Source organism: Ambystoma mexicanum, chromosome 9 (genome assembly GCF_040938575.1).
Source record: "Ambystoma mexicanum isolate Mex_15411 chromosome 9, UKY_AmexF1_1, whole genome shotgun sequence".
Classification (NCBI taxonomy): domain Eukaryota; kingdom Metazoa; phylum Chordata; class Amphibia; order Caudata; family Ambystomatidae; genus Ambystoma; species Ambystoma mexicanum.
Genome location: NC_090931.1, coordinates 878,367,503 through 878,384,597, shown reverse-complemented (window position 1 = coordinate 878,384,597; position 17,095 = coordinate 878,367,503). Strand labels below are relative to the sequence as shown.

The following is a 17,095-nucleotide window of genomic DNA, read 5'->3' as shown; positions in this document are numbered from 1 at the left end:
CTCCCTGTAGGCGAAAAGAACGCATGGAAGGAGAATATCCAATGTTCTCGTCTGGTGGTCTTCCAGGCCACCTATCATGCCTTTCAGGGTCTTGTTCAACTGCTCAACAAGCCCATTTGTTTGTGGGTGGAAGGATGTAGAGAACCGGTAAGTGATTCTACACTCTTCCCACATAGCCTTCATATATGCTGATATGAAGTTTGATCCCCTGTCTGAAATGACTTCCTTGGGTAATCCACATGGGAGAATATCCCAATCAGAGCCTTCCCAACCACAGGGCTGTGATGCTCCATAACAGCCTCAGGGTACCTTGTGGCATGGTCTACCACCACCAAGATCTATCTGTTCCCTGAGCTGGTTTGATGATCCAAAGGACCCACAATATCCATGCCTAACCACGGGCAGTGGAATTAAGGGGGTCTTTGTGGCACCACCTTACTTGCCAGAAGCTTCACAAGTCGGGCAGGACTGGACAAATTCCTTAACCTTTATGCTGAACTGTGGCCAGTAAAAGTGTGCAGACAACCGGTCTGATGTCTTAGTCTCTCCCAAGTAACCCGCTAAAGGAAATTGGTGAGCCAAATCCAGAAGGAACTTTCTGTGCCACTGGGGAATCACTAACCTTCTGGTGTCCTCGGCCTCAGAATCTTTTGGCTCACTGTACAGAAGTTCATCCTCCCAGTACACGTTGAACAGGCCAGGGACCTCAACCTTAGCCTGCTCCTCCCCCTACTTCCACAGGCTTGCCAGAGTGGGACTCTTTTTCTGGGATTTAAAGAAGTCAGTCTGATCTGGGCCCCCAACTGGTGCAAACTCAACCAGCTTGGCCAGGCCCTTCAGCTCTGAGCTCACCTGGTCCTCCACCTCAGATCCAGCGCTGCGCCAGGCAGTACTGAAGTCACTGAGTCCCCTGCTGCCAAAGTAGGTTCCTCAGTGGCTACTGGCCTCTCTCCCGCAGGAGTAGGCGACTCAGCAGTCTGTGGAACTGGACTGGGGTCTACCGGCCACACCAGTCCCTCCAACAAGCCCTCTGGAAGCACTACAGTTCCTAAGGCTCTGAGAGTGTTCAAACTGGTGATATCTTTGGCCCTCGATTGGGTAGCTGCTGCAACCATCTCGGGATCAGGAAGAGCATTACCCAACAGACATGGGACAGGGATGTATTCTTTCACTGCTACACAGCACTGGGTCGTTTCACCTTGCCGGCTGAACTCTACTATCGCCAAGGGGCACTTAGTCTTTCCGTCAAACCCACTGATGCTACAATCAGGCCCATCAATATACTGGCCTGGCTGTGCCGGGTAACAGCAGTGAGATTAGCTGCAGTGTTTCAGACCACAGGAGTTTTGTGTCCATTGATATACATATGTTCTATATAGAGTTGAGTACTATTGGGAAAAGGGATTTCTTCTGGAGACCCAGTACTGTTTCCACTCAGTGTAACCAATCCACATTTGGTCACTCCTTGGACTAGTAGGAAGTCCTCCTCTAGGAGGCCCACACTAATGATGGCCTCTTCCATGAGTCCAACATTCACTATAGCTTTCTTGGGTAAGCCCTTGCAAGCAGAATCCCCTTTGCTATAGCCCAGCTCCTTACACACAAAACAACCTTTGGGTGGTGAGAATATAGGTTATAAAGTTTTAGGGTGCCTCTGTTTCTCTTTTTGGTGTGTACGGTTGAATTAAAGTTTTGGGATGTCCCTTCATTCTTTTGGTGACCTGACTTCGAAGAGGATTGGGTTGCACCTGAGTCCTTTCCATCCTTGTTTACTTTTTGTCTGAAGATTTCCCTTCCGGTTTCAGTGTGCTCGCCTGAGGCTTTTTCTGGACTCGAGTACTCACAAACCTGTCAGCAGCATTTACAAGCTTCCTAGGGTCTGTGATAGTATTGTCCACAAGATACTGGTGTATGTCAACCTCACAATTCTTCAATACATGCTCACAGGCAATCAAACTGTACATTCCTTAAAATGTGTCAACTTTGTCACCAGCCACCCACCCGCTCAGATATTTCCACAAGTGTGTAAATGCTTCAAATGTCTGCCCACAGTTCTTTCCAGGCTCTCTGAAGCTCTTGAGATACTGTTCTGGGATTTTACAGAACTTTCGGCGGAGGGCCGCCTTCATGATTTCATAAATGGGCCTTTCCTCAGGAGTTAACTGAAAAATTGCATCAGTCCCTGGTTTTGGTAAATAACTTGTCAGGGCTGCACCCCACAGTACCTCATCCACCTCCTGTAGCTGAAAAGTCACCTTGAGAGCTTCAAAACAGTCAGAAATATTGTTCCCGCACTTTGTACGCCTGCACTTAGTTTTGGGGATGTGCCGCTGGGGCTTGTCCCTGCCACTCTGGTTTGAGCCACTTCTGCTGCTTTCGCTAGAGGCAGATCTGTTGGCCCTTTTATTCTCTTCGAGCACCAGGCAGCTCTATGGTGACTTTGTCCCGCTGTTTCTGTTCCTCTAGCGCTAGTCGCCTCTCCTCGAGCAGGCGCTTTCCTGGTTTCTACCTTGTTCATAGCCGGAACTATTATTGGGCCACTTTGGTACTGTGCTGAGTCCTGGGACCTGTCGAATGCCGTACTAGCCCCTAACCTCACTGAGACTCTGAAGTGTTGAGAAACCATGCTTGCCCCCCGGTGGGATGGTTGGCGAGAAACACTGCTCATACTGTCTTCCTCGTCATCTTCCACTACCCCTCTCGGGAAGGATTTCGTCATTTAGGTACACCTGGCCTAGCTGGGTTCTTCCCCCAAACCGCCCTTGCTTTTACCCAAGCTTGGAGGCTGGTCAGCAACTCTGGTTTATTAACCTTAGTGGTGTGGAAGTGCCCTCTCTTGACATAGGATCCTTTGTCATGTCTTTGAAAAGTCTCTATGTAAAGATTCATGATTGTTACAAATACCTAGCAGTGTCTAAATGTTGCCTGCAACAGTACTTTTATCATTGGGTGACTAAGACGCGTGCGAGGATCCAACTAGTGCCCGCTTGCCACCAATGTGACGAATCAACCTGGGGGGGCATCAGTGGTCCAGGGGTGAATATCGGTTTCTAAACCATCAATCAGCCCCACACCTCTAGTACACCAGAAGGGATCCAAACAGATTGTAAACACAAGCAAATTACAAACCTCCTTATCCAATTTTGGGAATGTGGACTGAATGGCAGGCTTATGTCCATGAGGTTGTGGATTGTTGGTTAGTTGCAACACAGCAAAAATACAATTATTACCCAATGATAAAAGGGGCTGTCCAGTCACGGTTGTATAAAAATGTCTACTTTATTATCCAACAGACAGTTCTAGCACACTATAAAATACAACCCACTCTGTAAATGAATGTAGAGGACAGACAGTTTCAAGGAAAGAAAAGGGATGCACTCTGGATACTGACAGGAGGGCAGTCGGTAAGTAATTAATCTCAATAGTTCAAGGATACTTGGTTTTAACACAAAGGGAGCAATGGGTCGTAAAATGTCTCTAGCGGCCTTCGGTGAAAGACCAGGGGGACAGTATCACAATGTACCTTGTGCTGTAGCTGTTCTTAGTGCTCGGCAGAGTCGTGTCGGTTTCAGGGTGCTTTGCAGCTTCTGTGACAGAGTTCGAGAAGGGAGACAGCTGCAGGTATCAGGTGGCAGGCAATTTGCCAAGCGAGGCTGGACGGATGGCTGCAAGCTGACCTACACGGCGGCTCGTGGTCAAGAATCATTGTCTCAGTGCTGCTCTGCGAGTCGGAAGCACTGGTTGAGGCATCTCAGACAGCATTAGTGACTGTGACGTAACAATAGTCAGCGGTGCAGTCGGTTGCAGCTGGAGGCGATCGACTGGCTCGAAATTTTCCATTAAGGCAGATGTCAGTGAATGCTTGTCGATGCACTCCTCCTAGCTTCTTCACTGGACTTGTGTCATCCTTTAAGGCAGATGGCCCAAAGCTGAGGAGAGTGTGGCAGGCAACTACCCTGTCCTTGGTTTGGTTCAGAGACTCTCTGGCACTTCCCACCTAGCAAGCTTGCTGCAGAGCCTAGCAGAGAATGCTGTGTGCTGGCTGGGTACTGGTTCTGGAGCTGGTGGAGGGTCCTCTGCATTCAGTATCTCCCTCTGTTCCCTGGGAGATGCTTATGGGAGGTATCTTGCTTCCCTCTTTGGAATATGGACCTTCCTTCACTGGAAGAAGCCGTAAGGCAGAACTGTACCTTCAGCCAGGGAACAATGCTGAGTTCTTCTTGTTACTGCTTGTGAATTCTTCAGATGATCTGCCCAAAAGAGGGGCTTAACCCTCTTTTAAAGCCAAATGGGCCACAGTGATTGGTGTAGGCTAAGCCTACCTTAATAAACAAATAATGGGTCCTCACCAACAATCTTCTGTATGCATGAGGTCATAACCAGAGTGCTTGGCAACAGAAAAGGTAAAGGGGTGAAAACATATTATTCTAAGTCCCACCCATCTTCCTTTCTGTTGTGAGTTAAATGGCATCTCTAGTTGCTGTTTAAAGTGGCAGGTCTCCCTTGAAGCTGCAGCAAAACCAGACTTTTGGTTGCTGCCAAACCACATACTCGTACCTTGCGACTGGGATCCCCCTGCTGGGATGTCCAGTGTAAACAGCTGTCCCTGACATGACAGTTCACTGCCCTTGATGCTGAGAGGCAGGACCTGGCTTCAGGTTGACACAGTGCATATCAAAGGTTTTTGGGGTTTCCTGTTTCCTTTGTTAGTCTTGTAGCCAGGCCCCACGTGGGCCTGTTTGAATTAACTCTAATTAGTATGCGAAGCTGCCACCAGCAGAGCTAACAAAGGACAGGGCGGATCCATGGAGCCTTTGTTAGATAATTAGGCTGGCCATGGCAAGAAGAAGGTTTTGCCTTCCCCCTTCTGAGATGCCTTGATGTACTCTTGGCTGTCATATCCCAACTAAATATGACATGGGGACGGTGTCTGTAGGCTGTGTCCACCTAGAGTACCCAGGTCTAGGTGCATGTTGTGCGGTGAGCATAGAAAAATGTGTGCAGATTAGCCCCACACCTTTTCCAGAGTTTCATCTGCTATCATTCCATTTGTTTTTTATTTTAAAAAACCCAGGCGAGCACACGCCCAACATGTGGATGGTCGAATTCCTCACAATCATCTAAAAGTGTGGCTCAGCAAAAGTGTGCTAGACTCTAAGGGGGCCTGGGGCCCATTTAGTGGATCCTGGCAAAAGAGGAACAGAGTTGTTATGCTGTTTTCGCAGGGGGCACTGGTAGACAAAATAGAGGGCGTCCATACTGGAACAGTTCTCAGTGTCCACCCACCTTAGCCTGTAATCCATCATGAAAGAAGGTTTGGTTGTCACTCTTTGTATATGTGTTCCCTTGTGGTTCGCAGGGTTCTCTGTATTGTTTGCTGTTGTATCTTCAGTAGTAGTACTGGAATTGCTTGTTGCGTTGTGTTGCTTGGGTATTTTTCTATGCACCCGGCACTCTGCATCAGCTTTGCTGCATTGGAGAAAGTATTCAACCCTGGTTTTAAGATACTGCCTGGAAAGCTGGGCTTTCTGAGGCCTCAGAGGACGGTGTTTGACTAGCAGGAACCCATGTCTCATTGGCTGTTGCATCACACATATATAATAATAATAATGATAATGAAAATAGCAATAATAATAATAGTTAAATCTATAGAGAATCAAAAAATAGTCCCTAGGCGTCCCTCTGAAAGAACAAACAGGCCCATTGACCTGTTCTTTGGGAAGGTACCCTTTCGAGAGTCCGCAGCCACACTTTAGCTCACTGTACCTTTCACAGATGGGAAATACCCATTTGCATATCAGTCTTTGTCCCACCCACGTGGGCAGTCCAGCACCGACATGCTATGGCAATTCCCTTCTGAACAAGAGTACCAACAGCCACTCCAGACACGTGTTTCAGCCTTTTTGGGCCTCATCAGTGAGGTGGAGCTGTGCACAGTGAGAAAGGGGTCCACGTCTGAATGACACTAGGGCACTTAGGGTGACTAGACCTAAGGCCCTTGAAATAATCAAAATACAGTCAAGTGCGCCCCTCTGCGAGAACACCCACGGCCCATTGACCTGTTCTTTGGGAAGGTACCCACTCGAGAATCCACAGCCACACGTTAGCTCACTGTACCTTTCACAGATGGGAAATACCCATTTGCATATCACTTTGTGTCCCGCCCATATGGGCAGTCCAGCACCGAAATCTATAGAGAACACTGCAAATTGAATTGCTTCACTATGCTTAAATAATCGTTTTTTATAACCCAACTCAAGGGTGACATGTTTTCATTCTCAAGATGATGAAAAGCGGTGCGACCCCGGTAGGATTGAAACATGGTATCTGCCACTCGGGTGTTTGCAGGATGCGCCCCGCCACCTACAATATAGCATGATCAGCAATCACAACCCCACACAGTTGCTATGGATAGGTAAAGAGCTACAGGGAACTAGAAGTACAGCCCAGAATGGTGGGCCAGAGATATATTACTTCCGTGTTTTGTGTGGTTCTGATAGATATGAAAGGCATGTTATTCGAACAGCTAAGTGACAGTGCATTAAAAAGCCTCCGCTTTACTGGTTTCCCATTGGAAGCTATGGAAGATCCGGAATGCTGCTGTCCACCTGTTCCTTCTCCTTTGCAAATTCCATTGCCTCGCCCCCATTCTTGCTGCCCTGCACTGGCTCCCAGTGGGAAAGATAAGCTGGCTCAAAGTCTTCTGAGTCATCAGCACCCCCTTCATCATGAAAGTCCCCCTCCCTGATACTATACACACCTGCCAGAAGCACCCCCTTCCTTATTCCTCCATCCTTCTCCAAACCCCTCAACATCTCAAAGCTTAAGCAGGGGTCTCTGCAAACTGCCTTCTGCCCCACTCCACCTATAAGGAACCGCCTTTCTCAGCTTGTCAGCGGTGTAGCCAGCCACCTTGCACCCAAGAATCTTCTCGCAAGGTATCTTTATTCTGTTTTGTCTTGTCCCTCAAGGCAACAAGGGCAGTTTGGTGGTGTTTGTTTGTTTATTCATTTGTAGGGTGCACCAAACCCGAAGGTATCTGGGCGCAACATCATGACGGTTACAAGGATACTTTAGGCATGAATTACAAGGGTTGTAGCAAATACACAAGATTACAAAAATTGTCATAGATATATACGTAGAAGGGTCACAGCAATATACAAGCAATTAAAGTATTTATATACATGTGCAAATAGAAACGACAAAAAGGTTTGTGCAGCGAGGTACAAGTAGAGTCAGACTTTAAGGTGGGACAATGATCCTTAGCTATGAGCCAGTTAAGGGTGTTGCGCCTGAATTTTAGGAAGGTTTGGTCCGCTCTAAGTGTCGGCGTACCCTGTGCTAGATAAATTTGTTGCATGAGTAATCGTAGGGAGTATGGCCTGGGATCGATCGTGGGAAGATAATCCCAGACATTGGATGTATGCTCGGTGGAGTTATACTGTACGACAGGGGTCTGCAACCTGCAGCTCTCCAGTTGTTTTGGACTACGACTCCCATGATGCCTCTTCATTGTTTATGCTGGCTAGGTCTTATGGGAGTTGTAGTCCTAAACTTCTGGAGAGGCAAAAGCTGCTGACAACTGCTGTAGGGAGAGACAGTTAACAGGGCGCTTAAGCTTGAAGCTGTTGAACAACCTTAAACATATTAGCATCGTCTTCAGTTTAGGATGGAGGCTAAATATTTTTAAGAGGCATTTGAATTAAGGTACTGTGTTCAGATCTATAAATCCAATATTGATTGAGATGACAATAATGCCCAAATGGACTCAATAGTACTTACTGCACTATATCAAACTCCTGTACCTGGCAGCCATGGTAATTTGTCACAGAAAGCCAATCCCAACATTTGCATGCACTGTTTTGCTAGTAATCGATTCCTTTTGGTCGGGCTCTACAGAAGAAGTGCCTGGAATTATGCTGGAACCCTAGACTTTGACCCAGTTCCTAATTGAGGTGTGGGCACTTATTGCGCAAGAGAGTTCAGATCGACAATCGCTGTTTCTTAATTATTTATAGATTCTTGGGATGCTGGCTCAACCAATAGCTGCCCGTTTTACATCCTGTGTAACACCATAGACCAGTCCTGGACCTCTAGCCAGATACACTAGCAGACCATATAACTGGAGAACACCGTGGAGGCAGCGATGAGGCTTCAGAAGGAGGCAGTGTGGAACAGAGGGATAGAAGGAGGAGAGAGGAGCTAGGGAGGTTCCTCTAGGCACCAGACAGTGACGAATCATCAAGGAGAAAGCGGAGGACCCAGTGGCAGGTTCCCCGCACCAGAAGAAGGAAAAGATCACCCAATCCACTCTGCTGACACCCCCATATGGCCTCACAGCTGGTCTTGGTGGCTCATAAGCATAGGTGGCCTGGGAACCAAAACAGGCCCTGGAAATACTTTTCAAGATGGCCCCGTATTAATCATTTTTCGCAAGCCCAACGCTTTTCCTATGGGAACATTTGAAAATAAAAATAGAAAATCACAAATGGAGGCCCAGGGTGCAGAGGCTCACGGGGAGATCTCCAGCGTTCCAGGTAGGCCAGTCCCCCCCTGCTCGTAACCTCCTCTCTACCACTGCCACGGTCGTCATTTCAGAGACCAGAGACCCCAGTGGATGGGCCGTGTTATGACGCCATGACACCAGAGGTGAAGCAGAAGATGTCTCACTGAATCAAGGAACATGATTCGGGGACACATGCCCCCTCGCCTCCAGATTGTGAGTGACTGAGAACTTCCAAGCATTGCCTGGAGGGAACCCCAGATGAAGATATTGTTTACTAATTCCAGCGACTGTCACCTCGTTGGGACCTTGGAGAAGCCACCTTGCTATTTTTGTTTGAAGATCTCCACAGCCCATGATACCCAAATAAACCTCTATGTGTGTTAAACCCCACCCTCCTGGAGTCGGCCTCCCGTTCATTCGCCCTCGGCTTTGTGACACCCATGGCACCCAGCGTACCCATATTTAGAATCGGGACTTTGTCTTACCCTAGAAAGTCATGTTGGCCAAGACTAGCTATAGGTGTCACACATGAGACGGGCCATTTGGCGTGCATTCGTGTGCCCAGGCCTGGCCAGGTGTTCAAGGCAGAAGGCAAACGCAACATCTGTACCTTTGAAGTCCACAGCATAAAAAAAAGGCTTACTCCTTCTCTGCCCCCACCCGCCCCCCACAAAATGCATCAAAGGATTCAAAGCATGTCTCTCAGGTTCCACTGCTCCATGAAATTCTCAAAGAAAAACCATCACCATAATGCCCTCCGCCCCTCCCCCTGGATCAGGTTTTACTCACATGTGAGACATGGTGCTTGGGTCCGGCTCGGGCTCTGTCGAGGCGGGGGTCGGGGGAAGCAAGCACTGGATCACTTCCTCCTCCCTCACTGCGCCTGACACAGAAGCAGTCTCATTTCCAAACAGCGGGCTTCTGTACTCGTGGAGACAATAGATATATAGCGCGTGAACTGTTTTTAGGCGCTGTGGGGACACACTCCTTCCTTAAATGCAGCTGGCAGGCCACCTCTCAGTCGACATCAATTTCAGATATATTGTCTATACTACCACACCAATCTAGGGGAAGATTAGCCAATCATGAAATACGTTTCGGGGCTCCTGTTTCCTCGTCCCACTGGTCTGCTGCCACTTGGGCACGTGTGATGGGGGGTCGCTGATCCTGCAACCCGAACCCCTGCACACAATGCAATGCAGGAGCGGGTAATGCGCACAGGTGTTTAGGGTGCTGCTGCTTGTTTGATTGAATGCTTCGTCCCTGCTCTCCTGAGCCCCGGGATATCGACGCCACGGCCCCCTCAAGCTCTGATCCCGCTGCAATGGCGCGAGCTTGGTGCTGCCGGTGCCCACTTCCCTACAACGCTGGGGCAGTTGCTGCTGCCCGTGCCCCCTCGCTCCTCCTGGCTTCTCTCGGCGCTGCCTCTGCCGCCTCCTTCGCTGAGGCGTCCTCTCCCTTGGATACAGTGTTTGTAGAATTCGCCCGTCCCTAGCGACCGTCCCCGACTCTCAGTGCCCGCCCGCGATTCCCCATCTCTGCCGCGCCGCTCCTGCCCGGGTCTCACCTCGAGCCCTGCGGCTGCAGTCACGGCCACAACCTGCTGCCTGAGTCCACTGCGACGAAGTTATTGTTCTCTCTGCATGGCCGGGATTCAATAACTTTTTGCACCGCGACCCAATACCCTCAGGACCCCATGACCATTAATGGGCCTCACCTGTCTGGGTCTCATTCCTTTTTTTCTAGGTCCCTCTTTCCCGGCCGTGGATGCTAACTTTTGATTGTCTCCATGGTGGGCCCGACATTCTCTCTACCTCGCCCTGAGCATGAACAAGCGATCTAGCGCGAGTCCGACCCCTCCTCAAGGCGAACGGTGCATTTTACGGTATTTGTTTAAGAGGAAGTTGGGTGATAGAATTTAAATGCAGCTTTGAGCATATAACATCGCTTCAACCGTCACTCAAGCCGCTAAGCTACCTTTTGCACCTCTATTTTATTTATTTATTTATTTATTTATTTAATTGTGATTTTTATAACGCGAATACCTGTGTACGTTTTTTTTAAGCGCGGAGCCGTGATTCGAACCTCTGTTGTTCTGCGTGGTCCTGCTTGAGAACTCGTTCCTCGAATTTCACAGAATTCAAAATCAGATGTTCTCCCTCAATTTTGATCAAAACCACGGAGTTACCAACAGTGCAGTCCAGGTACATGCCTTTGAAGTTTGGGGGAGAGCTTAACGGCTCCTTGAACACGTACACATGCATATAATCTCATTTAGGATGTGCAGTTGGAAACTATAGACATTTCTGTGGGGTGCAGTGGATTTCCTGCCGCCACTGTTAAAGGTCTAAGGCTGCAGTTTGTTGTGCCTTGTCAGCAGTGTATGGTGTCATGAGTGGAACACTGAGGTCCTGGCTGTGTAAAGTTGAGGGTTGGAGTCAGTTGGAGAGCTTCAGCCTGCGTGGTGGGCAAGGTCAAGACTGCACCTAACTTGTTCCAATAAAGAAGAAGTAACTATCATCTTGAAGTCTGTCTCTCTACTGTGTCATATACCCTCCGTGACCATTGTTCCTACGCCCCTGCCACCTGCAACACAGTTACCACATTTGCTGCTGTGTACTCAGCGCCTATGCACCTGATTGTATACCTGCTGATATATGGCTCGCCTCACGTTCACTGTATTGATTTCTCCTCCATGCCTGTGTCTCACTTCCTTGCCAGGGTATCACAAGACACACTGACTCATACAAAAATCGGGAGATCTGCCCACAGGGTGTTTGACAGGAGGCCTCACCACTGCCAGCACTTTAAAACCCAAATGCCTAGCATTTAATTGTTTCCCAGCCCCATCAGCCTTTCCGAGATACTGACTTCACATGTAACGGACTCTGCTCCAGCCCTACGGGATGCCCATACACGTCAGAACAGCACGTAACTGCCGGACACAGCTATATGGAACATTCATTTGCTTGGACAATCAGGCGACTGGGAACGCAAGTGGAAACTGCCAGTGTGGCATTTCTTGGCTCCCAATTCCTCCTTTCGCTTTCTCTAACATCCCCCACCGCTATCTAGCCCCCTCAACAACTTGCACCACTGTCTCACCCTGCCGACTCTCCTGCCTGCCAGGAGCCCCGTTGCTCGGGCTGTGCGGCCTTCCTATCTAGGCTGTCACGAAAACAGAAAAGGGATGGTGTGCTTTTCTTTTTCCCCACGGTAGCATCCATCTTTGTTTTGGTGTTTTTTTTACAGGAAATTGGGCATGCACGAGATGGACGCAGCATGATGCCTTAAAAAAGTAACTTTATACTATTGGCCTCCACGCTGGGAAGCCTGGATGCAAATAGCTATCACTCCCTTGATTGGGGGCGCGGAGAGCTAGAATTCACCCTGAGCCCTCACCTAGGCCCTCGCTTAGCTCAGGCCTATTAAGACTCAGGCTGGTTGGCCTTCACAAGCCCTGTACACTGCTGATTAGTGGGATCATGGCTATATACACTGGTCTGGCCTGAAAAGTCCAGATTGTCCACATAGAGCTGTCCACCTCTGTTCACTTCCTTTACCGGATCCCACCTTCTTGCCTGCCAGCCTGCCTCACTCTCATCATCATACTCTGCACAGACCTTCCTCTCACTTGAAAGCTAGAAGAGCTTGTTTGTTTTTCTTGACTGTTCTCTGTAGCCCACATGTTCCTCAGCCTGCAACCTCTTGCACATGAGTTTGGGAATACAATATCCACAACCCCCTGCCTGAGAGGTGCTTTCCTCTGGTTTCATGCCTGCATTTCAAGCTACTGGCTGTCATTTTAAACCTTCTTGTAGCTACTCCTGGTGTACATGTTTTTGCCTCTTTTTCGATGTGTCCCTGGTTAATGCAGGTTGTTTTAATGTTTCTGAATGTTGTAGGGCTGTTGACTATTTTATAGATGATCTTTACTAGAGTGACGGAATTTTCAAAATAAAAAATACAGGACAGGAAACTAACATAGTCATTACGCATACTAATACGTGGGCTAGCAAGACACTCATGCAACATGATGAATGGTCATCCTACACACATTTTGTCTGATGGGCAGTGTCGTTTGTAGCCCAATGAGTATAGCTCAAGCAAGGTGGGAGTAGTGTCTACTGAGGGTGCACTTGGCACATGCATGGGCTCTTTGCCTATTGGCATGCTAATATGGCTTGTCGATGTGGTGGCACGGGGGGTGGGTCACTTTGCAACTTGGGCTTTCACAGCTCACATGGTTGCTTCTCACTGCTACATGGCTTCACATTCATATTTCCCCTATGGTGCATGTGTATTTCAACAGTATCCAACCTTTCCTTGCACATGCATGTAGTCACAGTGCCTTTTTACAGATTACCATGTAGTTGCATATTTCCTTGACCACTGATCCATCTATGCTGTGGGACCCATGCTTTTGCATAGTGCATTCTCATGGAAGAGGAAACGTAAAGACTCACCAGCATCTCATTGGCTGCTTGCTCCCACTTCTGCACTACCAACGGCCTTTATCCCTTCCATGTAGAGGATGCTGCTGGCCTTTCCCACGCATGGGGTCAGGACAAGTGGTTTGACGGTGCGCCCTCCTATGGCAGAAGTCTCATGCCTGTGGTTGGCAATGAGGCTGCAGACCCTGGCAATGAGATCATCCCATCTTTTGCAGCAGTCCTCGCTGTCCCATGGGACAATGCCCACTGCCATGACCTTGTCCCAAATGCGGGCCCTGTGCGGTATTTGACCATCCACACAGTGAGTGTGTATGCTCCCCAAGGCTTTTTTAAAGTTTTAAATGAAATTGAATGATGGTAGATGAATCTGTGGAAAATGTGTAGTGCTAATTCGCACACTTTTTCCTTTCCCCTGCCTTGGCCAGCCTAAATAACTAACAAAGGATCCACGGATTTGTTGAGCCTGTAGCTGGTGGCAGCATTCACATACTAATCATAGTTAAATTCAAACAGGCCCACATGGGGCCTGGCTGCAAAGGCTAACAAAGGAGACAGGAAACCCCAACACCCTTTCATATGCACTGTGTCAACCTGGAGCGAGCTCGCACCCTCAGTATCAATTGACAGTGAAATGTCAAGTCAGGGACTGCGTGTATTACAGTAGTCATCCCTGCAGGGGGACTTTATTCCAAAGGTATGATAATATGATTTGGGGGAGACAGAGAGTCTGGTCTCGCCACAGCTTCAAAGGAGACATGCTGCTTTAATCAGGAACCACAAAGAGCTAAATTAACCAGAGAGACCCTTTGATCCACAACAGACAGGAAGATTGGTGGGACTTAATATCACATGTTTTCACACCTTTTAACTTTTCTGTTGCAAAGCACTCTCGTTATGACCTCACGCATACAGGAGATTTTTGTTGGGGACCCAGGATTGGTTTATTAAGATAGGCTTTGCCTACACCAATCACTGTGGCCCATTTGGCTTTAAAAGAGGGTTGAGTCCCTCTTTTGGGCAGATCATCTGAAGAGTCTGCAAGGAGTAACAAGAAGAACCCAGTATTGGACCCTGGCTGAATGTACAGTCTGCTTTACATCTTCTGCCAGTTAAGGAAGGCCAGGACCTCCAAGAGGGAAGCAATAGCCCTCCCCTAAACCTCTCTCAGGGAACAGAGGGATATTCTGAATCCAGAGGAGCCTCCAGCAGCACCAGAACCGGTAACCAGCCAGCACACAGCGTGCCCTGCTTGGCTCTGCAGTAAGCTTCCTAGGTGGGAAGTGCCAGAGAGTCTCTCAACCAAACCAAGGACAATGCAGCTGCCTGCAACACTCTCCTCTGTTTTGGGCAGTCTGCCTTTAAGTACGACATGATCCAAGTGAAGAAGCTAGGAGGAGACCATCAACAAACATCTACCGACATACAACTTCGACTGCACCGCTGACTGTTGTTACACCGCAGTCGCTAAAGCCATCCGAGACTCCTCGACCACTACTTCAGAACCACCGACCAGCACTGAGACAATGATTCTTGACCCAGAGCCGCTATGTAGGCCAGACTGCAGCCATCCGTCCAGCTTCACTCGCCGAACTGCCTGAAGCCTGATACCTGCAGCTGTCTCCCATCTTGAACTCTGTTGAAGAAGCTGCAAAGTGATCTGAAACTGTCTAGCTCCAAGAAATCCTACAGCATAAGGTACACTGCGGGTCTGTCCCCCTTGTCCTTCTCCAAAGTCCCCAAGCAACATTTTACGACAATTGCTCACTTTGTTATGCAACCAAGCATCCTTGAACTATTGAAATAAATTACTATACCGACTACTCCCCTTTCAGTATCCATAGTGCATCCCTTTTCCTTCTTCTTAACTGCCTGTCCTCTGCATTCCTTTACAGTATGGGTTGTATATTGTAGTGTGCTAGAACTGTCTGTTGTGATAATAATAAAAGTAGATATGTGTATACAACCATGACTGGATAGTCCCTTTTATCAGTGGGTAATAATTGTATTATTGCTGTGTTGCAACTAACCAACGATCCATGACCTTTCGGAGATAAGCCTGCCATTCCGTCCACATTACCAAAATTGGCCAAGGAGGTTTATAACTTGCTTGTGTTTCCAATCTGTTCGGATCCCTTCTGGTGTACTAGACGTGTGGGGTTGATTGATGGTTTCGAAACCAATATTCATCCCTGGACCACTGGTGCCCCAGAAGTTGATTTGTCAACAGCCCATATGGCTGCCTTGGTTTTCCAGAGGTAATCTGCTGTCTGGTGCCATACATTTGCATGAGCAACCACTTACTCTGTCAGGACCTGCAGTTCCCCATTGCTGAATTTCTTCTTTCAGAGCCTCTTCTGCATCACTGTGCCTTTCCCCTTTTCCTGTGACATGTTCAACACTACTGTTGGCTTCGGATGGCGCCAGGAAATGGAAGATTCAGGATGGATTGGATTTGTAAAGATGGCCCCCGCTGGGCTTCCAACATTCCTGCAATGATGCCTTTTCTGGCCAGTGGTAATTCCGCCCGCGGAAATAGCACCAAGTTGGATGGCGGTAACTATAATGCTGCTGATTCTGGGAGGAATTACTGTCCAAAATTGATTTACAGTGGCAATTCCGCCTGACAGAATTACCGTTATCTCGCTGATGGTGTGTGTGGGCTCCCATTACATTGTAATGCAGCTGTAAATCTGCCGGACACCACAGAGGTAACTGTTATTCTGTCCAGCAGAATTACCGCTGTCATCACCACCTTACTCGCAATGAGGCCCACATTTCTTGATTAAAGTTTTTTGTGTTTCTCCATATTAATTGCATCTTGTTTTTTATACAAAGTTCGAGCCAAAAGTTAATGATGCAGACAACCAATCTGTTATTATGCGATTTATGAGGAGGAAGGATAGCTCAGGGGCAGGGCATTTGTCTTGGAAGCAAGACAACACCCTGCAACACAGGTTTCAATCCTGATCCCGCGCTTAGAAACCACTCATTGGTATTAAGCACGTTATAAATGAACAATACAATAAAATAAATGAAAATCAAAGGACATGTTTCACTTTCTTTCATGAATGAATAAACCCAAACGTCTTGATGCTTAAAAACGTACTCAACAAACGTTTTATGTTCTCTAATCATTTGTTTATTTCAAAATATCAGAAAACCGCACAGGCAAAAGAAACAATTCCATTCTAACAACATAATCCCCTCCAGCCACTCCCATTCTCTACTTATCATTTTCTCAATTCAGGTCCTTAGTGGGCCAGCAGGTGAGTAGATAAAACATGTCAGCACAATTACATTGTCTTATCTTCCACAGGTGCCTTGCCAAGGGTTTTGGTTTCCAGAATGAGAGGGCGTCCCTTACCTCTATAACCCCAGCATTCCAAAGGCATCCTTCTCTGAAGTGAAAGTCCCTGATGGTAGGAATCAGGCCATAATCCTTTTATTAATAAAGTAGAACAAAACTCAACATCTGTTTTTCACCAGCTACAGGCCATTAATTAATGTCACAAACCCCTCTAATAAACTGGAGAGGGAAATTACAACCAACTTCAGGAATATGAGGAACAACACACCCTGCTAGGCAATGCCCCAATCAGGTTTTTGACCCTGCTGAAGGACCAAATCTGTGATGACGAACATCCAGGAAGATCTTCTCATGACGTCAAATTGATGGCACCAAGGTACCCTCGTTCTCCTCAAACTCTCAGAAGCTCATGTTAGTGAGACTATTAGTAGTCGTCGTATTGGTTGGTATATGCCGATGAAATACTACAAAAATGGATGTGATTAACCGGGTCTGCACTGGAATTACTGTGATCCTTTCTCAATTACTGGAGTCACATGTTGGGCATAGTGGCCACTGCTTGCTCAATCGAGAGAGTTCCTCAACTGGGATCCCATCTGTCTCCCTTCTTGTGCAGCATCAGCATGTGCTGGCTTCCGGAATTGATGGAGATATCCCAGCTGGATGAATGCCTCATTGCTTAGGACACACACATTCATGAGGGATTGGGCAAAAACAGAAGAAGGCATCCCAACATAACCAGATGTTTGCACCACATCTTCAAAGAGAAGGTTGAGAGTTTCCTCTGCTTCAAATGCACTCAGGTGGACCGTCTGTTGCTGGGCAGTG

General features: G+C 47.9%; 1 protein-coding gene across 1 annotated transcript in view; it reads right to left on the bottom strand.

Moving 5' to 3' along the window:
* The window catches only part of IQCA1 (IQ motif containing with AAA domain 1), a 1,010,495-nt gene extending 1,000,547 nt beyond the window's left edge, over positions 1-9,948 (bottom strand). The window contains exon 1 of the mRNA XM_069615989.1: positions 9,296-9,948. Within this exon, the coding sequence (XP_069472090.1) occupies positions 9,296-9,306 (11 nt within the window). The 5' untranslated portion in view covers positions 9,307-9,948. The remainder of the gene's footprint in view (positions 1-9,295) is intronic.
* Between the last annotated feature and the right edge of the window lie 7,147 nt (positions 9,949-17,095).